Source organism: Bombina bombina, chromosome 10 (assembly GCF_027579735.1).
Source record: "Bombina bombina isolate aBomBom1 chromosome 10, aBomBom1.pri, whole genome shotgun sequence".
NCBI classification, from domain to species: Eukaryota; Metazoa; Chordata; class Amphibia; order Anura; family Bombinatoridae; genus Bombina; species Bombina bombina.
In genome coordinates this window covers 219697657-219722610 of record NC_069508.1, presented here as the reverse complement: position 1 = coordinate 219722610, position 24954 = coordinate 219697657, and the positions used below count along the sequence as shown (strand labels likewise).

The 24954-nt window shown below is 40.8% G+C and overlaps 1 protein-coding gene across 4 annotated transcripts in view; it reads right to left on the bottom strand.

Moving 5' to 3' along the window:
- The window catches only part of MIER1 (MIER1 transcriptional regulator), a 670836-nt gene that overhangs the window by 221737 nt on the left and 424145 nt on the right, over positions 1-24954 (bottom strand). For all 4 annotated transcript variants that reach the window (XM_053693693.1, XM_053693691.1, XM_053693692.1 and 1 more), the window contains one exon: positions 15321-15402. In XM_053693693.1, coding sequence (XP_053549668.1) covers positions 15321-15402 — 82 coding nt within the window. The remainder of the gene's footprint in view (positions 1-15320; positions 15403-24954) is intronic.

Sequence of the window (24954 nt, the reverse complement as noted above, 5' to 3'; positions counted from 1 at the left end):
TCTCAAATGGAATCGAGCAAAGGGAATGATGTCCATGGAAGCGACCATCAGACCAATTACCTCCACCGAACAGTAAACTGTAGCGAGAGGCAAGAAGAGAGAAGTTTGTATTTTCTGACCTCCGTCAGAAAAATATTCATAGATGGGGAATCTATGATGGTCCCTAAGAAACACACCCTTGTTGTCTTTACATTTTAACGTTTTTTTCTAAATATGAGGAACAAAATTGCATAGGTAAGACAATTTGGGCCTCCAAACATAAGCATTTATAAAAAAAGAACAGACTCCTATTCATTGTCCATAGCTGATAAAGGGCCCAAAAAGAAAGGAATGTCACTTTAAGAAAAAAGTTCAAAATGCTAGGCAAATAAATAAAAAAATACACCTCTACACCTCAGAAGCTGAGGTGCCCTACCGTAACCTTCAGGAGACTGAACGAACTAAGGACTCTTCAGTCGGCCAGACGATATCTCACAGCTGCAACAAAGAGAAACTCACAGAAATGACACCACTCCGCTCTCAGAAGCGGAAGATTGGGAGGTCATGTGAATGGCATCAAAAGAAACTGCACAATAAGAAAAAAGCACACATTTCATACTCGGAAGTAAAAAACAGAGTAACCGTTTAAAACATTCCCCACATGAAATGTTATGAAATTAAAATCATATAGCCATAAGGTTAGAGGCCCTCACAAACCTATAAGGGAGGCCATTAACCCAGTCTCTTTTTACATACAAATAGTGCCTGCAAACTGCCCCAAAGAATTATTACTAAAGGATTATAAATGTCCCATGAAATTAATGCAGAGTTAAAATAGATAGTGCAAGTCTCCAGTACCTAGAAGACTAAAGCACTTACCTGCAAATCTAGCTGTCAGGCAGGAAGACAGTTTACAAGGCGTGAAAGGACACATACTCCTTACAGAGACCTGTAGAGAGAGAAAGAACAGAGTAACCAACTCTGGCTTTCTATACCGAAGGCAGCAAATATGTTAGAAAACAAAGCAAGGACCACCTCGCCACTTTCTAACTGCTTAAAACCACCACTACTCATACTCAATAGATTGAGGTGGACACAACTAAACCCCAATCCTTGCTTGCAGGGAAAAGTACTTGAAAAAGGAATAACTATCTTCAGACACAGCCTTTATTGACAGAGGCAAAGAGAATGTCTAGGGGTTATGGGTAAGGGAAGTGACACTTAACAGCTTTGCTGGAGTGCTCTTTGCCTCCTCCTGCTGGCCAGAAGTGAAAATCCCACTAGTAATTGGAATGACGTTGTGGACTCTCCATGTCTTAGGAAAGAAAACATAATTTATGTAAGAACTTACCTGATAAATTCATTTCTTTCATATTGGCAAGAGTCCATGAGCTAGTGAGGTATGGGATATACAAACCTACCAGGAGGGGCAAAGTTTCCCAAACCTCAAAATGCCTATAAATACACCCTTCACCACACCGAAAATTCAGTTTAACGAATAGCCAAGTAGTGGGGTGATAAAGAAAATAGTAAAAAGCATCAACAAAGGAATTTGGAAATAATTGTGCTTTATATAAAAAATCATAACCACCATAAAAAGGGTGGGTCTCATGGACTCTTGCCAATATGAAAGAAATTAATTTATCAGGCAAGTTCTTACATAAATTATGTTTTCTATCATGTAATTGGCAACAGTCCATGAGCTAGTGACGTATGGGATAGCAATACCCAACATGTGGAACTCCACAGAAGAGTCACTAGAAAGGGAGGGATAAAATAATAATAGCCATTTTCCGCTGAAAAAAATTAATCCACAACCCAAATATAAGTCTGGCCTTAACGGAAGTGACCAAGGTTGGCAACTGGATATCCGAACAAGATCCGCATACCAAAACCTGTGAGGCCATGCTGGAGCTACCAGCAACACAAATGATTGTTCCATGATGATTTTGGAAATCACACTTGGAAGAAGAACTAGGAGGAGGGAAAATATAAGCAGGTTGGTAACACCAAGGAACTATTAACGCATCCACTGCTTCCACCTGAGGATCCCTGGACCTGGACAGGTACCTGGGTAGTTTCTTGTTTAGATGGGAAGCCGTCAGATCTATTTCTGGGAGACCCCACATCTGAACAATCTGAGAACACATCTGGATGGAGCGACCACTCCCCCGGATGTAAAGTCTGACGGTTGAGATAATCCGCTTCCCAATTGTCTATACCTGGGATATGAACCGCAGAAATTAGACAGGAGCTGGATTCCGCCCAAACAAGTATCCAAGATACTTCTTTAATAGCTTGGGGGCTGTGAGTCCCACCCTGATGATTGACATGTGATATTATATGTCTGAAAACAAATGAACGGTTCTGTCTTCAACAGAGGCTAAACCTGAAGAGCCATGAAAATAGCACAGAGTTCTAAAATATTGATTGGTAACCTCGTCTCTTGAGATTTCCAAACCCCTTGTGCTGTCAGAGATCCCCAGACAGCTCCCCAACCTGAAAGACTTGCATCTGTTGTGATCACAGTCCAGGTTGGACCAACAAAAGACGCCTCTTGAACTATACGATGGTGATCTAACTGCCAAGTCAGAGAGAGTCGAACATTGGGATTTAAGGATAATAATTGTGATATATTTGTATAATCCCTCCACCATTTATTCAGCATACAAAGCTGGAGAGGTGTCAAATGAAAACGAGCAAAGGGGATCGAGTCCGATGCTGCAGTCATGAGACCTAAAACTTCTATGCACATACAGTAGCTACTGAAGGGAATGATTGAGACTGAAGGTTCCAACAAGCTGAAACCAATTTTAATCGTCTCTTGTCTGTTAGAGACAGAGTCATGGACACTGAATCTATCTGGAAACCTAAAAAGGTGACCCTTGACTGAGGAATCAAAGAACTTTTTGGTAAATTGATCCTCCAACAATGTATTTGAAGAAACAACACTAGTTGATTTGTGTGAGATTCTGCAGAATGTAAAGACTGAGCTAGTACCAAGATATCGTCCAAATAAGGAAACACTGCAATACCCCGTTCTCCGATTACAGAGATTAGAGCACCGAGAACCTTTGAAAAGATTCTTGGAGCTGTCGCTAGGCCAAATGAAAGAGCGACAAATTGGTAATGCTTGTCTAGAAAAGAGAATCTCAGAAACTGATAGTGGTCTGGATGAATCGGAATGTGAAGATATGCATCCTGTAAGTCTATTGTGGACAATTTAATGCACTTGCTGAACAAAAGGCAGAATAGTCCTTAAAGTCACCATTTTGAAAGTTGGCACTCTTACATAACGATCCAGAATTGGCATGAATGAATTTTATTTCTTTGGGACAATGAATAGATTTGAATAAAACCTCAGACCCTGTTCCTGAAACGGAACAGGAATTATTACCCCTGAAAATTCCAGGTCTGAAACACACTTCAGAAAAGCCTGAGCCTTTACTGGATTTGCTGGGATGTGTGAGAGAAAAAATCTTCTCACAGGAGGTCTTACTCTGAATCCTATTCGGTACCCTTGAGAGACAATACTCTGAATCCATTGATTTTGGACAGAATCTGCCCAAATGTTCTGGAATGAGTGCCGCACCTTCATGCAGACTTGCAGGGCTGGCTTAGGTTTCTTAAACAGTTTGGATTTACTCCAACTTGAAGAAGGTTTCCAATTGGAACCAGATTCTTTGGGGGAAGGATAAGGTTTCTGTTCCTTATTTTGACAAAAGGAACGAAAACGGTTAGAAGCTTTAGATTTACCGTTAGGTCTTTTATCCTGAGGCAAAAAACTCCCCCCCTCCCAGTGACAGTTAAAATAATTGAATCCAACTGAGAACCAAATAACTTATTAACTTGGAAGGAAAGAGATAGTAATCTAGACTTAGATACCATGTCAGCATTCCAATATTTGAGCCTCAAAGCTCTTCTAGCTAAAATAGCTAAAGACATATTTTTTTTTTTTTTAAAGATTTTATTGAGGTTGTGCGAAAACAATACAGCTTATATAAGATATGTCAGTACAACAAACACAAACGGTACATATCAATGCGACAATTTATGTATGGATGGAAGACAAAAGTCTAAATAGGAATAAACTTATGGAACCTCTTTTTCTTTTTTACGTTTAGATAGGGTTTAAGGAAAGTATGTAAGTATTTGCGTCTAATGGGATACATGCTATAGATAGTTATTGTACTTGAGTAGGTGGGTGTGTTGTGGTTAAAGGTAACTAAGCAAATGGTATAAATAGCATAGTAGAGCTGGTATAGCTAGTATGGTAATGTAAGATGGAAATAGAAATGGGCAGATTACGGCATAGGCAAGATAAGCCATGTAGTTAAGTCTCCTGAAGTAGGAGGTGTATTATTATGTTATTATTACTAATAATAGCAGCAATAACAACAAGAGGGGGTGGGGGGGGAGGTGGGAGTTTGAATATAATAATCAGCATGCATATATATATATATATATATATATATAGGGGGCAGGTATCATATTGGACTACATATAATCAATAGTTGTAATGAAAGTGCTGAATGTAAGCTGATGGTATATGTGAGTAGCAACCTGTCGAATAACTTATAAGTGTAGATTGGGGCTGGCGTCATTCAGATAAGATGAGGAAGAGAGTCCTGCTGCCTTGGCCGCGGCAGCCTGACCACTATTTGATAGAAGTATTAGCACAGCCCAAAGGCACATCAAAACAATAAAACAATCTCTAGTTAGGATAATATACAAGAAAAGACAAAGTACATAAAACTATTTGTGATATGGTTTTCCTAGCGATCAATAGTCCTAGAGACTTGAAGGGTACTCTTACTGTTCCAATAACCTAAGAATCACATATTATATGCATAACCTACAATTGGACTGGAGCAGTAGAGATTCAGAGAACACTAATGTGAAACTTAAACACAGGCATACATTGAGAACACTAAAATGATGATATTAACTTATAAACAAATATGCAACTAATACATTGTGGAGGTCAATATAAGACAAGAAACAGGGAAGTATCAGTGAGCCCTTTGAAGTAATGAGCATGGATGTGACATAAATTATATCAAGAGCGTGCAATAAGTGATGCTCTGCATGTAAAGAGACCAGGCAGCACCACTTTTACAAATGCTCCCCTTAAGTACTGCGACCTAGATGAGACTGTGATTTGATGAGGAAAAGCTATCAAGGAGATCTGTAAATATATAGTTACGTGGGCATTAATATGGACAATATGAACAAGTAACCATGCAGGCTGCAGAAGTGTGTCCTAAAAAATTGAGCTCACATCCATTTTACTAACGTAGCAATGGCTGATTTCTGTTACTAAGTTCAAGTCCACTTAAACACTGCAGGACAGTATCTCTGGAGTAGGTTAAATGTCAGGCTTTAGATGGTTCAGGTCACCACCGGGATCCCAGCCTCTCAAAAGGTAAAAGATTGTACAGAATGATATATGAGGCTGCAGTGGAACTGTCAAGGTGATCGCTAAGGCAAGCAGAGGAGCCTGTAAATTCTGTGTTACCGTATCGGGATATGCTCTACGTAGCTCTAGGGTCCTACGGCGTTTCTCAGATATCCTGGCCCCCATTTCTTGCGGATTGAATTCAGGATGTATAGCTGGCCCAAGCGCTGTATGTGTGAACGCGTCTGCTGGGGGAATAGCTACTGTGGGTGCTGGCTGACTGACCTGGCGTGTCATGGCCACGAGTTCTCCCCAGATCAGGTGAGCCGCTACAGGTCCACTCTCCACGCTTAGGATCTCATGTCTGGAGGATGAGGGACGCCGGGGCCCCAAGGCGCCATCCCCTCCTAAAGTAGCCAAGCTAGTGGATGAGTGATCAGTATGAGCCGCAAGTATGACATCCGGCCGCCGAGGCGGCAGAGTGGCTAAGCACTCAAACACACCGCAGCATCTATCTATAAAAGAGTGTATGTCCTCCATTATTTGTTCCGCAGTCACCATATTTAGAGGTAGTGGAGAGCGCAGGGCTTGAGAATAGTAATGTGATGATAGGCCCAAGATGGCCGACCTCAGAGTCACCTAGCAGCAATACCTGCCCCTAGATTGAGAAATTCAAACAATCTGATAGATCCCTCCGTGTAAATAGGCACACAAATCTCTTATGTAAGGTAGTCTTGATGGAGGCCCAAATATTTAAGCTGAAACAGTCCTTAACTTCGCTATGTATGAATCTTAGAGCCGGAGCATCTGGAATATGCGACTGTACTGTTTCCTAGTTGGCTCCGCCCCCTCAGCTAAAGACATATTTAACATCAATTTTGATGATACTAAAAATGGCATCACAGATAAAAATTTTAGCATGTTGAAGCAAGCGAACAATGCTAGCCAAATCAGGATCCATTTCCTGTTGCGCTAAACTTTCCAACCAAAAAGTTGATGCAGCTGCAACATCAGTCATAGAAATGGCAGGCCTGAGAAGATAGCCAGAATATAAATTAGCTTTCCTTAGATAAGATTCAAGTTTCCTATCCAAAGGGTCTTTCAAAGAAGTACTATCTTCCATAGGCATAGTAGTACGTTTAGCAAGAGTAGAAATAGCACCATCAACTTTGGGGATCTTTTCCCAAAACTCCAATCTAACTGCCGGCAAAGGATACATTTTTTTTAAACCTTTAGGAAGGAATAAAAGAAGTACCAGGCCTATTCCATTCCTTAGAAATCATATCAGAAATAGCATCAGGAACTGGAAAAACCTCTGGAGTAACCACAGGAGGTTTATAAACAGAATTTAAACGTTTACTAGTTTTAATATCAAGAGGACTAGTTTCCTCAATATCCAATGTAATCAACACCTATTAACAAGGAACGCATATACTCCATTTTAAATAAATAAGTAGAATGGTCAGTGTCAATATCTGAGGAAGTATCTTCTGAATGAGATAGATCCTCATCAGAGGAGGATAATTCAGTATGTTGTCGGTCATTTAAAATTTCATCAACTTTATGAGAAGTTTTAAAAGACCTTTTACATTTATTAGAAGGCGGGATGGCAGACAAAGCCTTCTGAATCACATCGGCAATAAAATCTTTTATATTCACAGGTATATCATGTACATTAGATGTTGAAGGAACAACAGGCATTGTACTATTACTGATGGACACATTCTCTGCATGTAAAAGCTTATCATGACAACTATTACATACCACAGCTGGAGATATAATCTCCACAAATTTACAACAGATGCACTCAGCTTTGGTAGAATTGTTATCAGGCAGCAGGATTCCAACAGTGGTTTCTGAAACAGGATCAGATTGAGAAACTAATTGCAAATGTAAGAGAAAAAACAACATATAAAGCAAAATTATCAATTTCCTTATATGGCAGTTTCAGGAATGGGAAAAAAATGCAAACAGCATAGCCCTCTGACATAGAAAAAGGCAAGAGTCCTATAGGAATGGTGTTCTAAATAATGAAATTATTTGGCGCCAAGTATGACACACTATGCAAACTGAAATTGTTTTTGGCGCTAACATCCGGAAATCACACACTTGCGTGATTGAAGACGCAACCTTGTGAAAGGAACTCGGCGTCAACTAAGACGCCGGAAAACAGAATTTATGTTTACCTGATAAATTGCTTTCTCCTACGGTGTGTCCGGTCCACGGCTTCATCCTTACTTGTGGGATATTCTCTTCCCCTACAGGAAATGGCAAAGAGAGCACACAGCAAAAGCTGTCCATATAGCCCCCCTCTGGCTCCGCCAGGAGAAAAAGGAGAAACTATAGGGTGCCGTGGTGACTGTAGTGTACAGAAATAAAAATTTTAAACCTGACTAAAAGCAAGGGCGGGCCGTGGACCGGACACACCGTAGGAGAAAGAAATTTATCAGGTAAACATAAATTCTGTTTTCTCCTACATTGGTGTGTCCGGTCCACGGCTTCATCCTTACTTGTGGGAACCAATACCAAAGCTTTAGGACACGGATGAAGGGAGGGAACAAGTCAGGTTACCTAAACGGAAGGCACCACAGCTTGCAAAACCTTTCTCCCAAAAACAGCCTCCGAAGAAGCATAAGTATCGAATTTGTAAAATTTGGCAAAAGTATGCAGAGAAGACCAAGTCGCTGCCTTACAGATCTGATCAACAGAAGCCTCGTTCTTGAAGGCCCATGTGGAAGCCACAGCTCTAGTAGAGTGAGCTGTAATTCGTTCAGGAGGCTGCCGTCCGGCAGTCTCATAAGCCAATCGGATGATGCTTTTCAGCCAAAAGGAAAGAGAGGTAGCAGTAGCTTTCTGCCCTCTCCTCTTACCAGAATAAACGACAAACAAGGATGATGTCTGTCTGAAATCCTTTGTTGCTTCTAAATAGAATTTTAAAGCACGGACCACATCTAGGGTGTGTAACAAACGTTCCTTCTTCGAAACTGGATTTGGACACAGAGAAGGAACAACTATTTCCTGGTTAATATTCCTGTTGGAAACCACTTTTGGAAGAAAACCAGGCTTGGTACGTAAAACTACCTTATCTGTATGGAATACCAGATAGGGTGAAGTACACTGCAAAGCAGATAATTCAGAAACTCTTCTAGCAGAAGAAATAGCAACCAAAAACAGAACTTTCCAAGATAGTAACTTAATATCTATGGAATGTAAGGGTTCAAACGGAACCCCTTGAAGAACTGAAAGAACTAAGTTTAGACTCCATGGAGGAGTCATAGGTCTGTAGACAGGCTTGATTCTGACTAACGCCTGTACAAACGCCTGTACATCTGGCACGGCTGCCAGACGTTTGTGTAACAAAACAGACAGAGCAGATATCTGTCCTTTTAGAGAACTAGCTGACAAACCTTTATCCAAACCCTCTTGGAGAAAGGAAAGTATCCTAGGAATTTTAATTTTACTCCAAGAGAATCCCTTGGATTCGCACCAACGGATATATTTTTACCATATCTTATGGTAAATTTTCCTAGTCACAGGTTTTCTGGCTTGAACCAGAGTATCTATAACTGAATCTGAAAACCCACGCTTAGATAGAATCAAGCGTTCAATTTCCAAGCAGTCAGTTGCAGAGAGACTAGATTTGGATGTTCGAATGGACCTTGTACTAGAAGATCCTGTCTCAAAGGTAGCTTCCATGGTGGAGCCGATGACATATTCACCAGGTCTGCATACCAAGTCCTGCGTGGCCATGCAGGAGCTATTAGAATCACCGAGGCCTTCTCCTGTTTGATCCTGGCTACAAGCCTGGGAAGGAGAGGGAACGGTGGAAACACATAAGCTAGATTGAAAGACCAAGGCGCCACCAATGCATCCACTAGTGTCGCCTTGGGATCCCTGGATCTGGACCCGTAGCGAGGAACCTTGGAGTTCTGACGAGACGCCATCAGATCCATGTCTGGAATGCCCCATAATTGGGTCAACTGGGCAAACACCTCCGTGTGAAGTTCCCACTCCCCCGGATGGAAAGTCTGACGACTCAGATAATCCGCCTCCCAGTTGTCTACTCCTGGGTTGTGAATTGCAGATAGGTGGCAAGAGTGATCCTCCGCCCATTTGATGATTTTGGACACCTTTCTCATCGCCAAGGAACTCCATGTTCCCCCCTGATGGTTGATGTAAGCTACAGTCGTCATGTTGTCTGACTGGAATCTTATGAATCCGGCCTTCGCTAGTTGAGGCCAAGCCCGGAGAGCATTGAATATCGCTCTCAGTTCCAGGATGTTTATCGGGAGAAGAGACTCTTCCCGAGACCATAGACCCTGAGCTTTCAGGGAATCCCAGACCGCGCCCCAGCCTAATAGACTGGCGTCGGTCGTGACAATGACCCACTCTGGTCTGCGGAAACTCAATCCCTGGGACAGGTGATCCTGGGTCAACCACCAACGGAGTGAGTCTCTGGTCATCTGGTCTACATGAATCATTGGAGACAAGTCTGTATAGTCCCCATTCCACTGCTTGAGCATGCACAGTTGTAATGGTCTTAGATGAATTTGAGCAAAAGGAACTATGTCCATTGCTGCAACCATCAGCCCTACTACTTCCATGCACTGAGCTATGGAAGGCTGCAGAATAGAGTGAAGAACTTGACAAGCGTTTAGAAGCTTTGACTTCCTGACTTCTGTCAGGAAGATCTTCATTTCTAAAGAATCTATTATTGTTCCCAAAAAGGGAACTCTTGTCGACGGAGACAGGGAACTCTTTTCTACGTTCACCTTCCACCCGTGAGATCTGAGAAAGGCTAGAACAATGTCTGAATGAGCCTTTGCTTTGGAAAGAGACGACGCTTGGATTAGAATGTCGTCCAGATAAGGTGCCACTGCAATACCCCTTGGTCTTAGGACCGCTAGAAGGGACCCGAGCACCTTTGTGAAAATCCTTGGAGCAGTGGCTAGCCCGAATGGGAGAGCCACAAACTGGTAATGTTTGTCCAGAAAGGCGAACCTTAGGAACTGATGATGATCTTTGTGGATAGGAATATGTAGATACGCATCCTTTAAATCCACGGTAGTCATAAATTGACCCTCCTGAATTGTAGGTAAAATTGTTCGAATGGTTTCCATTTTGAACGATGGAACTCTGAGAAATTTGTTTAGAATTTTTAAATCCAGAATTGGTCTGAAAGTTCCCTCTTTTTTGGGAACTACAAACAGATTTGAGTAAAACCCCTGACCTTGTTCCACAGTTGGAACTGGGTGTATCACTCCCATCTTTAACAGGTCTTCTACACAATGTAAGAATGCCTGTCTCTTTATTTGGTTTGAAGATAAGTGAGACATGTGGAACCTTCCCTTTGGGGGTAGTTCCTTGAACTCTAGAAGATAACCCTGAGAGACTATTTCTAGTGCCCAGGGATCCTGAACATCTCTTGCCCAAGCCTGAGCAAAGAGAGAGAGTCTGCCCCCTACTAGATCCGGTCCCGGATCGGGGGCTACCCCTTCATGCTGTTTTGGTAGCAGCAGCAGGCTTCTTGGCCTGTTTACCCTTGTTCCAGCCTTGTATTGGTTTCCAAGCTGGTTTAGTCTGGGAAGCGTTACCCTCTTGTCTAGAGGCTGCCGAGTTGGAAGCCGGTCCGTTCCTGAAATTGCGAAAGGAACGAAAATTGGACTTATTCTTAGCCTTAAAAGGTCTATCTTGTGGGAGGGCATGGCCCTTTCCCCCAGTGATGTCTGAAATAATCTGTTTCAATTCTGGCCCAAAAAGGGTCTTACCTTTGAAAGGGATATTAAACAATTTTGTCTTGGAAGATACATCCGCCGACCAAGACTTTAGCCAGAGCGCTCTGCGCGTCACAATTGCAAACCCTGAATTTTTCGCCGCTAACCTCGCTAACTGCAAAGCGGCGTCTAAAATAAAGGAATTAGCTAACTTAAGTGCGTGAATTCTGTCCATGACTTCCTCATACGGAGTCTCCCTACTGAGCGACTTTTCCAGTTCCTCGAACCAGAACCACGCCGCTGTAGTGACAGGAATAATGCACGAAATAGGTTGAAGGAGGTAACCTTGCTGTACAAAAATCTTTTTAAGCAAACCCTCCAATTTTTTATCCATAGGATCTTTGAAGGCACAATTGTCCTCAATAGGAATGGTCGTGCGCTTGGCAAGTGTAGAAAACGCCCCCTCGACCTTAGGGACTGTTTGCCATAAGTCCTTCCTGGGGTCGACCATAGGGAACAATTTCTTAAATATAGGAGGAGGGACAAAAAGGTATGCCTGGCTTCTCCCACTCCTTATTCACTATGTCCGCCACCCGTTTAGGTATCGGAAAAGCATCAGGGTGCACCGGGACCTCTAGGAACTTGTCCATCTTGCACAATTTTTCTGGGATGACCAGATTGTCACAATCATCCAGAGTAGATAGCACCTCCTTAAGTAATGCGTGGAGATGCTCTAATTTAAATTTAAATGCCACAACATTAGGTTCTGCCTGCTGAGAAATTCTTCCTGTATCAGAAATTTCCCCATCTGACAAACCCTCCCTCACTGCCACTTCAGATTGGTGTGAGGGTATGACAGAAAAATTATCATCAGCGTCCTCCTGCTCTACAGTGTTTAAAACAGAGCAATCGCGCTTTCTCTGAAATGCTGGCATTTTGGATAAAATATTAGCTATGGAGTTATCCATTACTGCCGTCAATTGTTGCATAGTAACAAGCATTGGCGCGCTAGAAGTACTAGGGGTCGCCTGCGCGGGCATAACTGGTATAGACACAGAAGGAGATGATGTAGAACTATGTATACTTCCTTCATCTGAGGAATCATCCTGGGCAACCTTACTATTTGTGACAGTACTGTCCTTACTTTGTTTGGACGCTATGGCACAATTATCACACATATTTGAAGGGGGAACCACATTGGCTTCCATACATACAGAACATGATCTATCTGAAGGTACAGACATGTTAAACAGGCTTAAACTGGTTAATAAAGCACAAAAACCGTTTTAAAACAAAACCGTTACTGTTTCTTTAAATGTTAAACAGGGCACACTTTATTACTGAATATGTGAAAAACTATGAAGGAATTATCCAATCTTTACCAAATTCTCACCACATTGTCTTAATGTATTCAAAGTATTGCACCCCAATTTTCAAGTTGTTAACCCTTAAAATGTGGAAACCGGAGCAGTTTGCAATTTTAACCCCCCTACAGTCCCAGCCACAGCCTTTTTTTGCGACTTCACCAATCCCAGGGGGGTATACGATACCAATTGAAGCCTTCTAGGAACGTTTTCAGTGGATACCAGACCTTCACACATGCAGCTGCATGTACTGTACTCAAAAGTAACTGCGCAATAATGGCGTGAAAATGAGGCTCTGCCTACTACAGTGAAAGGCCCTTCCTGACTGGGAAGGTGTCTTAACAAGTGCCTGGCGCTAAAAACATTCCCCAATATTAAAAAAGTGTGAAATTCACTTCAAACTGCATATAATACTTAAATAAAGCAATCGATTTAGCCCCTAAAAGTGTCTACCAGTTTATAGCCATAATAAGCCCTTTATTTTGTTTGAGTCTAAGAAAATGGCTTACCAATCCCCATGAGGGAAAAATGACAGCCTTCCAGCATTACACAGTCTTGTTAGAAAAATGGCTAGTCATACCTTGAGCAGAAAAGTCTGCAAACTGTTCCCCCCAACTGAAGTTCTCTCAGCTCAACAGTCCTGTGTGGGAACAGCAATTGATTTTAGTTACTGCTGCTAAAATCATACTCCTCTTTTAAACAGAACTCTTCATCTCTTTCTGTTTCAGAGTAAATAGTACATACCAGCACTATTTTAAAATAACAAACTCTTGATAGAAGAATAAAAAACTACAACTAAACACCACATACTCTTCACCATCTCCGTGGAGATGCTACTTGTTCAGAGCGGCAAAGAGAATGACTGGGGGGGCGGAGGACCGGACACACCAATGTTGGAGAAATAACAAACTCTTGATAGAAGAAATAAAACTACAACTAACACCACATACTCTTTACCATCCCCGTGGAGATGCTACTTGTTCAGAGCAGCAAAGAGAATGACTGGGGGGCAGAGCCAGAGGGGGGGGGGGCTATATGGACAGCTTTTGCTGTGTGCTCTCTTTGCCATTTCCTGTAGGGGAAGAGAATATCCCACAAGTAAGGATGAAGCCGTGGACCGGACACACCAATGTAGGAGAAATGACTAATTTGCGTCATCTGACGTACCTTCGCGCCAAAAAATTCTCACGCCAAGAATGACGCAATAAACTTTGGCATTTTGTGCCCTCGCAAGCCTAATTTTGCCACAAAATTTAATAAAAAAGCAGTCAAATTGAAAAAAAACTATTCCGCAGGTAAGAAAAATATTTTCCTAAATATGTTTTTCCCAAATATGAAACTGATAGTCTGCAAAAGGAAATATACATAAACCTGACTCATGGCAAAATATAAGTACAATACATATATTTAGAACTTTATATAAAAACATAAAGTGTTAAACCATAGCTGAGACTGTCTTAAGTAATGAAAACATACTTACCAAAAGACACCCATCCACATATAGCAGATAGCCAAACCAGTACTGAAACGGTTATCAGTAGAGGTAATGAAATATGAGAGTATATAGTCGATCTGAAAAGGGAGGTAGGAGATGAATCTCTATGACCGATAACAGAGAACCCATGAAATAGACCCCCGTGAGGAAAACCATTGCATTCAATAGGTGATACTCCCTTCACATCCCTCTGACATTCACTGTACTCTGAGAGGAAATCGGGCTTCAAAATGCTGAGAAGCCCATATCAGCGTAGAAATCTTAGCACAAACTTACTTCACCACCTCCGTAGGAGGCAAAATTTGTAAAACTGAATTGTGGGTGTGGTGAGGGGTGTATTTATAGGCATTTTGAGGTTTGGGAAACTTTGCCCCTCCTGGTAGGATTGTATATCCCATACGTCACTAGCTCATGGACTCTTGACAATTACATGAAATAAATTATATTTCCTATTTCTTCCACACCACAGTGAAGTTGACTACTGATTGCTGCCTGTTTTACATAACTTTTCTATTGTAAATATTAAAGTATATATATATATATAAATATATATATATATATATATATATAAATATATATATATATATATATTCAGTAAAGATGGTGGTTATATAGGCAAAACAACTATTTTAAACTTACAAAATAAAAGGATCTATTAATAAACAATTCGATACACTCCAGCATGTCAAACAGATCACTGCAAGCACATTTAAGTGAAGAAATAATTACAGTGCAATGTCCCTTTAATTCAAATATACGGAAGCAATTTACTGTTTTGTTAACCATATGAAGTCTCTGAGCGTTCAGACCTAATTGTCAAATTAAAAATCCATGAAATTCAAAGTTATAAGCATTTTAAAAACAGTTTAAAAACTGAACTACCTGTTTAAATTAAAAAGGGACCTCAAACACATTTCAAGCAGATCTCTCTAATTACACCTTAGTTACACTGCATGTATCTGAAGGAGAGTTCCTGCACATGTGCAAACACGGCAGCACTGGAATGTAGTGAAAGCTAGATGTCAATAATATGCTTATAAAATGTATTGTTTAATATCCCTTTAAACTAAATTTCGGAACAAGTATATAGCACTGTGCCTTTCTTGTCACCTGCATCATTACCAAAGTGGTGTGCATTTTAAATGCCACCAACATGCCACTTTAATGTTAGGATTCCTGCCGAGGCTTATATACAGGTAATCAAGTAAATCAATATAACAGTGTTGGTTATGCAAAACTGAGGAATGGGTAATAAAGGGATTATCTATCTTTTTACACAATAACAATTTACAAGTAGACTGTCCCTTTAAAAAAAAAAAAAAGTGATCAATACATTTAAAGATAATGCTTCATTATAAGGATTTGCTTACCCCGTGCTGCTTTCACATTAAATCTTAATCTTCTTAAAGCCTCTTCTGTATCAAAATTACACTTCACGAGTTCATAGAGAGCCTTGAAGAAAAACAACATTTAGCATATCACTAGAAAACAACACTTAAAAAGGGACAGTAAAGTCAAATTTAAACTTTCAAGAGTCAGACAGAGCATGCAATTTTAAACATTCTCCAACAAATTTTTATTATAATATATGTTATCTTAGTATCCATTGCTGAAAAGTAAACCAAGGCAGGCGTTTAGGAGCTCAGGAGTGTGCACCTGGCTGAAGCACTCTATGACAGCAGTGTTTGCAAGAATGTAGAATTTTGCTACAAACATTGTTGAAAACACTGCTGCCAGATGGCTAAATAAACAAGCATAACTGTATATATATATTATATAAAACTTTGTGTAGAGAGATAAATCTGTTCCTATAATGCTAGTTATAGTTTGGTTATTTCTTTGAAGTGGCAAACAACGTTGGTAAAACTGTACGCCTTGTCTGGTGCTTTTTTTTAATAATAACAAGATTAAGTTTTGTCTACACGAACACCTGACATTTTTCCAGTGACAATCAGAGTAATATCTAAATATTTCATGGGGGGTGATTGGCAATTCCAGTTCTAGTTTATAACTGGATTGCTGAAGTTTCCTGTTCACTAGGCTTTTTGCTTCATTTATTTTCATTGACATTTTTAAACAACTTTCCAATGTACTTCTATTATCAATTTTGCTTCATTTTCTTGGTATCCTTTATTGAAGGAGCAGCAATGCACTACCGGGAGCTAGCTGAATACATTGGCAAGTCAATGAAAATTAGCATATATCTTTATCCACCAATCAGCAGCTAGCTCCCAGTTCTTAAGCCTACCTAGGTATCAGGGTAGATAAATATCAATGATTAAAAAAAAATTAAAAAAAAATGTATGCTTACCTGATAAAATTATTTTCTTTCTTGGCAGGGAGAGTCCACAAATTCATTCATTGCTGTTGGGAAATACAACACCTGGCCACCAAGAGGAGGCAAAGACACTCCAGCTAAAGCATTAAGTGTCCCTCCCACTTACCCATGTCCCCCAGTAATTCAGCGGAGGCAAAGGGAATAGAGGTGCTGGAAGAAAGGAAAACAAAAACTATGGGGCGGCTTCGTTGACATTCCCTACCAAGAAAGAAAATAATTTATCAGGTAAGCATAAATTTAGTTTTCTTTCTAATGGCAGGGAGAGTCCATGAATTAATTAATTACTGTTGGGAAACCAATACCCAACCTGAAAAGGACGCAGAATGAACAGGGAGGGACAAAGCAAGGCAGGCAGACCTGAACTGAAGGCACCACAGCTATAAGTACTTTTCTCCAAAAAGAAAACCCAAATGGAGGCAAAAAAAACATAACATTTAAAAAAAACTGTGAAAAGGTATGCCAAGAAGACCAAGAAGCCACTTTACAGATTTGTACCAAAGAAGCTTTGTCCTAAAAGGTCCAAGACAAAGCACGGGGAGAAGGAGCCGTAATTCTTAAAGGAGGCTGCTGTCCCGCCCCCCACATATGCCATATGAATGATACTTCTCAACCAAAAAGAAAAAAGTCACAGAGGCTCTCCGGCCCATATTCCTTTCAGCATATAAAAAGAACAAGGAAGAGGATGCCGAAAGCCCTTGGTAGCCTGAAAACAGAACCTTAAAGTGAATGTTAAGTTAAACCAAGTGCCTCAGGGCATTGTATAGAATTTTAAAAATGAGCCAGAGTTTAAGTCATGACATTTTTTTATATTTATTTTCGTCAATTTTTACCGCTCCGCCGATAAGCGCAGTTCTCCCGCACGCCATAGTGTCTCATTGATTGACAGATGACGATTCATAAAACAACTAATCATTGTTTCTCCCTGGGCCGTGAAGTTTATGCAAAGGGGCTGAATGCCCTGGGGGGGGGGGGGGGGAAACAAGGATTAGTCGTTTTATAAATCGTCATCTGTCAATCAATTAGACAATAGGCTTAAACGGAGCCTGGAGGATAACTCTCAAAGCAAGATTAAAGGGATAGGAAAGTCAAAATTAAACTTGCATGATTCAGATAGAACATGTAATTTGAAGACACATTTAAATTCACTTCTATTTTCAAATGTGCTTAGTTCTCTTAGTATCCCTTGTGGAAAAAGAATACGAACATATCATACACCAAGAGGAGCTGCTGCTAATTGGTGCCTGCACACATTTGTCTCTTGTGTTTGGTTAACTAGATGTGTTCAGCTTCCTACCAGTTAGTGCAATGCTGTTACTTCAGCAATGGATAACAAGAGAATGAAGCAAATTTGATAATAGAAGTAAATTGGGAAGTTGTTTAAAATTGCATGTTCTATCCAAATTATAAAATAATTTTTTTGGGTTTACTATCCCTTTAAGGATCCAAGGAGGAGCCACAAGCTAAAACACAGTTCTAATTCTAGCCATAACCTAACAAAAGACTGAACGTCAAACATATTAGCCATCTTTTATGAAGTAAAACAAAAATAGCAGAAGTCTGTCCCCTAAGAGAAACTAGCCAACAGGCCCTTCTCCAAACCCTCAAGGAACCCATACCTTGTGCCAGGGAAAACCTTGTGCCACGCACCAAAACAGATAAAAATGCAACACCTCAAGATAAATATGTTCAGGAACCGGCTTATGGGCCTGAAACAAGAACCAAAAACTCTGTTAGAGAAAACTCTCAGAGATAGAAACTAGGCATTTAATCTCCTTGCAGACGCCTTCAGAGAATCTAGATTAAGGAAAAGAAATGGACCTTGACAAAGAAAGTCCACTCACTGGAGAAACCCTCAAGGAGACGCAGATGCCATCTCCACGAGGTAAAAAACAAAACAAAACCAGTTGGGCTAAACCGGAGAGATGAGTATCACTGATGCACAATCCAATGGTTGTGTGCGATCACTTGATGAAGGAGAACAATCGGAGGAAAAAGAGAAACAAGACAAATACCATGAAGTCGCTAACCCATCCACCAAGGCTGCTTGAGGATCCCTTCACCTCAACCTGAATCTGCGTAGGTTGGCTAAATCAAAAAGGCTGTTCTTTTCTCTGGGTTGGATGAGAGTCAAGACAGAAAAAATCTGCCCCCTGGAGAGCAAGATCGAAAATCTATCATTACTCCTTGGTGATCACATCCAGGACCCAGGAGCCCTGGACATCTTGAAACCAAGCATCCTTAGAAAGGAACAGTCTGCCCCTACACGATCCAATCAAAGATCAGGGGCCACCCCTCCATGCAGACTTGTTGTCCGAGGAAGACAACTTGCACTCTAAGTTCTTGATCCAAGAATGATATTGTCTCCAGGTACTCCAAGATGGTCTGCGTAAGACAAGGCCAGAGACCTTCGTCCCTTATTTGTACAAAAAAGGAAAAAAGTTGCCTGATTGGCGACCCTTAGATCTGGAATTCTAGTCCTGGGGAAGGTTAGCACCCTTCCCCCCAGGCACGGAAGAGAAAATTGATCAAGCCCTGGAATAAATAAAGTTGTATCCTTAAAGACCAAGGGAAAAAAAAAAATCTAGATTTTTTTCACCCTATCCGCAGACCAAGATTTTAACCAGAGAACTCTCCTGGAGAGGACTACAAAGCCAAAAGACTTAGATAAAGGTGGATGATCTGCATTATAGCAACACAAACAAAAGAGTTGGCCGAATTAAGGGCCTTCATTCGATTCTAAATATCCTCCAATGGAGATTCCACTAGAAGCATGTCTTATAAGGAGTTACACCAGAAAGTGGCGGCTCCAGCAACCGCTGCAACACCTGCTGCAGTTTGAAAGAGTAGACCCAGCTGATTAAACATCCTTCTCAAGTACCCCTCTATCTATCCATCCATGGGGTTTCTGAAAGAAAATAAAAAGCTATTTCCCAAGGGAATAGTTGTCCTCTTATACAAAGTGGAAAGTGCCCCGACCACCTTGGGAATAGTACTCAAACTCCAGATGAGAGTCTGGGACCGGAAACATTATCTTAAAATTTGGAGATGGAAAAAAGGAAATTTATGCTTACCTGATAAATTGATTTCTTCTACGATACGACGAGTCCACGGATTTCATCCTTACTTGTGGGATATTATCCTCCTGCCAACAGGAAGTGGCAAAGAGCACCACAGCAGAGCTGTATATATAGCTCCTCCCTTCCCCTCCACCTCCAGTCATTCGACCGAAGGTTATAGGAAGAGAAAGGAAAAGCAAAAAGGTGCAGAGGTGACTGAAGTTGTAAATAATAAAAACTTTAATCTGTCTTAAATTGACAGGGAGGGCCGTGGACTTGTATCGTAGAAGAAATCAATTTATCAAGTAAGCATAAATTTCCTTTTCTTCTACAAGATACGACGAGTCCACGGATTTCATCCTTACTTGTGGGATACAATACCAAAGCTACAGGACACGGATGAAAGGGAGGGACAAGATAAAGACCTAAACGGAAGGAACTTTTCTCCCAAAAACAGCCTCAGAAGAAGCAAAAGTATCAAATATGGAAAAAGGATGAAGGAACGACCAAGTCGCAGCCTTACAAATCTGTTCAACAGATGCATAGTTTTTAAAGGCCCATGTGGAAGTCACAGCCCTAGTAGAATGAGCCGTAATTCTTTCAGGAGGCTGCTGTCCAGCAGTCTCATATTCCTGGCGGATGATACTTCTCAGCCAAAAAGAAAGAGAGGTAGCCGTAGCTTTCTGACCCCTACGCTTTCCAAAATAAACAATGAATAATGAAGATGATTGACGGAAATCCTTAGTTGCCTGTAAGTAAAACTTTAAGGCATGGACCACGTCCAGGTTATGTAACAAACGCTCCTTCTTAGAAGAAGGATTAGGACACAAGGAAGGAACAACAATTTCCTGATTAATATTCTTATTCGAAACAACCTTAGGAAGAAATCCAGGTTTGGTACGTAAAACCACCTTATCAGAATGAAAAATGAGATAAGGCGAATCACACTGTAACACTGAAAGCTCAGAAACTCTTCGAGCAGAAGAAATAGCAACCAAAAACAGAAATTTCCAAGATAACAATTTAATATCTATGGAATGTATAGGTTCAAACGGAACTCCTTGAAGAACACGAAGAACTAAATTCAAACTCCAAGGAGGAGTAATTGGTATAAATACAGGCTTAATTCTAGATAGAGCCTGACAAAAAACTGAACATCTGGCACATCTGCCAAACGTTTGTGAAACAAAATTGACAAAGCAGAAATTTGTCCCTTTAAGGAACTTGCTGATAAGCCTTTCTCCAATCCTTCTTGGAGAAAGGACAGAATCCTAGGAATCCTAACTTTACTCCATGAGTAACTCTTGGATTCACACCAATAAAGATATTTACGCCATATCTTATGATATATTTTTCTAGTGACAGGCTACCTAGCCTGAATCAAAGTATTGATGACCGAATCAGAGAATCCTCGTTTCGATAAAATCAAGTGTTCAATCTCCATGCAGCCAGCTGCAGAAAAATTAGATTTGGATGCTGGAAAGGACCTTGAATGAGAAGGTCCTGTCTCAAAGGAAGTCTCCACGGTGGCAGAGAGGACATGTCCACTAGATCTGCATACCAAGTCCTGTGTGGCCACGCAGGCGCTATCAGGATTACTGAAGCTTTCTCCGGTTTGATTCGAGCAATCACGCGTGGAAGGAGAGGAAACGGTGGAAACACATAAGCTAGGCTGAACGACCAAGGCACTGCCAAGGCATCTATCAGTTCGGCCTGAGGATCCCTCGACCTGGATCCGTATCTTGGAAGCTTGGCATTCTGTCGAGATGCCATCAGATCCAATTCCGGTCTGCCCCATCGGAGAATCAGTGAGGCAAACACCTCCGGGGAGTTCCCACGCCCCCGGATGAAAGGTCTGTCGACTTAGGAAATCCGCTTCCCAGTTCTCTACTCCTGGGATATAGATTGCTGACAGATAACAAGAGTGGGCCTCCACCCATTGGATTATCTTGGATACTTCTATCATCGCTAAGGAACTCCTTGTTCCCCCCTGATGATTGATATAAGCCACAGTCATAATGTTGTCCGATTGGAATCTGATGAATTTGTTCAAAGAAACGCCTGAAGCACATTGAATATTGCTCTCAGTTCCAGAATATTGATTGGAAGTAGGGACTCCACCTGAGTCCAAACACCCTGAGCCTTTAGGGAATTCCAGACTGCACCCCAGCCCAGAAGGCTGGCGTCCGTTGCCACTATCACCCACGGGGGTCTGCGGACACAAGTCCCCGGGACAGATGATCCGGCGACAACCACCAAAGAAGAGAGTCTCTGGTTTCTTGATCTAGATTTATCTGAGGAGATAAATCTGCATAATCCCCATTCCACTGTCCGAGCATGCACAGCTGCAGTGGTCTGAGATGAAAGCGAGCAAACGGAATGATGTCCATTGCCGCTACCATTACCTCCATACACTGAGCCACTGATGGCTGAGGAATGGACTGAAGCGCTCGGCAAGTATTTAGAATTTTTGATTTTCTGACCTCCGTCAGAAATATTTTCATGTCTACCGAGTCTATCAGAGTTCCCAAGAAGGGAACCCTTGTCTGTGGAACTAGTGAACTCTTCTCTATGTTCACCTTCCAACCGTGTGTTCTCAGGAAAGACAACACTGTGTCCGTGTGAAACTTTGTCAGTCATGGTAGAAAGGTCTTTTACACAGCGTAAGAATGCCTCTCTTTTTATCTGGTCTACAGATAATCTTGAAAGATGAAATCTCCCTCTTGGGAGAAAATCCTTGAATTCCAATTGATAACCGTGAGTCACTATTTCTAGCGCCCAGGGGTCCTGAACATCTCTTGCCCAAGCCTGGGCAAAGAAAGAAAGTCTGCCCCCTACTAGATCCGGTCCCGGATCGGGGGCCGCCCCTTTATGCTGTCTTTGTAGCAGCAGCGGGCTTCTTGGATTGTTTACCTTTATTCCAATTCTGGTTGGGTCTCTCCAGACTGACTTAGATTGGGTAAAATTCCATTCCTGCTTTGTGGAGGAAGAGGAAGCAGAGGGTCCTCCTTTAAAATTACGAAAGGAACGAAAATTATTTTGTTTACCCCTCATCTTAACAGACTTATCCTGAGATAGGGCATGGCCTTTACCTCCTGTAATGTCAGAAATAATTTCCTTCAATTCAGGCACAAAAAACATAATTTATGTAAGAACTTACTTGATAAATTAATTTCTTTCATATTGGCAGGAGTCCATGAGCTGGTGACATATGGGATATACAATCCTACCAGGAGGGGCAAAGTTTCCCAAACCTCAAAATGCCTATAAATACACCCCTCACCACACCCACAATTCAGTTTAACGAATAGCCAAGCAGTGGGGTGATAAAGAAAGGAGTAGAAAGCATCAACAAAGGAAATTTGGAAATAATTGTGCTTTATACAAAAAAATCATAACCACCATAAAAAGGGTAGGCCTCATGGACTCTTGCCAATATGAAAGAAATGAATTTATCAGGTAAGTTCTTACATAAATTATGTTTTCTTTCATGTAATTGGCAAGAGTCCATGAGCTAGTGACATATGGGATATCAATAACCAAGATGTGGAGTCTTCCACTCAAGAGTCACTAAAGAGGGAGGGAATAAAAATAAAAACAGCCATAATCCGCTGAAAAAATTAATCCACAACCCAAAAAATAAGTTTATTTTCATTTTGAAAGAAAAAAACTTAAATCAAAAGCAGAAGAATCAAACTGAAACAGCTGCCTGAAGAACTTTTCTACCAAAAACTGCTTCTGAAGAGGCAAATACATAAAAACGGTAGACTTTAGTAAATGTATGCAAAGAGGATAAAGTTGCCGCTTTGCAAATCTGATCAACTGAAGCTTCATTCTTAAAAGCCCATGAAGTGGAGACTGATCTAGTAGAATGAGCTTTAATTCTCTGAGGCGGGGCCTGACCCGACTTCAAATAAGCTTGATGAATCAAAAGTTTCAACCAAGAAGCCAAGGAAATAGCAGAAGCCTTTTGACCTTTCCTAGGACCAGAAAATAAAACAAATAGACTGGAAGTCTTCATGAAATTTTTAGTAGCTTCCACATATTTCAAAGCTCTTACCACATCCAAAGAATGTAAGGATCTCTCCAAAGAATTCTTAGGATTAGGACATAAGGAAGGAACAACAATTTCTCTACTAATGTTGTTAGAATTCACAACTTTAGGTAAAAATTGAAAAGTCGTCCGCAAAACTGCCTTATCCTGATGAAAAATCAGAAAAGGAGACTCACAAGAAAGAGCAGATAACTCAGAAACTCTTCTAGCAGAAGAGATGGCCAAAAGAAACAACACTTTCCAAGAAAGTAGTTTAATGTCCAAAGAATGCATAGGTTCAAATGGAGGAGCCTGTAAAGCCTTCAGAACCAAATTAAGACTCCAAGGAGGAGAAATTGACTTAATGACAGGCTTAATACGAATTAAAGCCTGTACAAAACAGTGTATATCAGGAAGAATAGCAATCTTTCTGTGAAATAAAACAGAAAGAAAAGAGATTTGTCCTTTCAAGGAACTTGCAGACAAACCCTTATCCAAACCATCCTGAAGAAACTGTAAAATTCTAGGAATTCTAAAAGAATGCCAGGAGAATTTATGAGAAGAACACCATGAAAACATAATTTATGCAAGAACTTACCTGATAAATTCCTTTCTTTCATATTAGCAAGAGTCCATGAGCTAGTGACGTATGGGATATACATTCCTACCAGGAGGGGCAAAGTTTCCCAAACCTTAAAATGCCTATAAATACACCCCTCATCACACCCACAATTCAGTTTAACGAATAGCCAAGAAGTGGGGTGATAAAAGAGCAAAAGCATAAAAAAATAAGGAATTGGAATAATTGTGCTTTATACAAAAAAATAATAACCACCACAAAAAGGGTGGGTCTCATAGACTCTTGCTAATATGAAAGAAAGGAATTTATCAGGTAAGTTCTTACATAAATTATGTTTCTTTCATGTAATTAGCAAGAGTCCATGAGCTAGTGACGTATGGGATATACATTCCTACCAGGAGGGGCAAAGTTTCCCAAACCTCAAAATGCCTATAAATACACCCCTCACCACACCCACAATTCAGTTTTACAAACTTTGCCTCCTATGGAGGTGGTGAAGTAAGTTTGTGCTAGATTCTACGTTGATATGCGCTCCGCAGCAAGTTGGAGCCCGGTTTTCCTCTCAGCGTGCAGTGAATGTCAGAGGGATGTGAGGAGAGTATTGCCTATTTGAATGCAGTGATCTCCTTCTACGGGGTCTATTTCATAGGTTCTCTTATCGGTCGTAGAGATTCATCTCTTACCTCCCTTTTCAGATCGACGATATACTCTTATTTATATACCATTACCTCTGCTGATTTTCGTTTCAGTACTGGTTTGGCTTTCTACAAACATGTAGATGAGTGTCCTGGGGTAAGTAAATCTTATTTTCTGTGACACTCTAAGCTATGGTTGGGCACTTTATTTATAAAGTTCTAAATATATGTATTCAAACATTTATTTGCCTTGACTCAGAATGTTCAACATTCCTTATTTTCAGACAGTCAGTTTCATATTTGGGATAATGCGTTTGAATCAATCATTTTTTCTTACCTTAAAAATTTGACTTTTTTTCCCT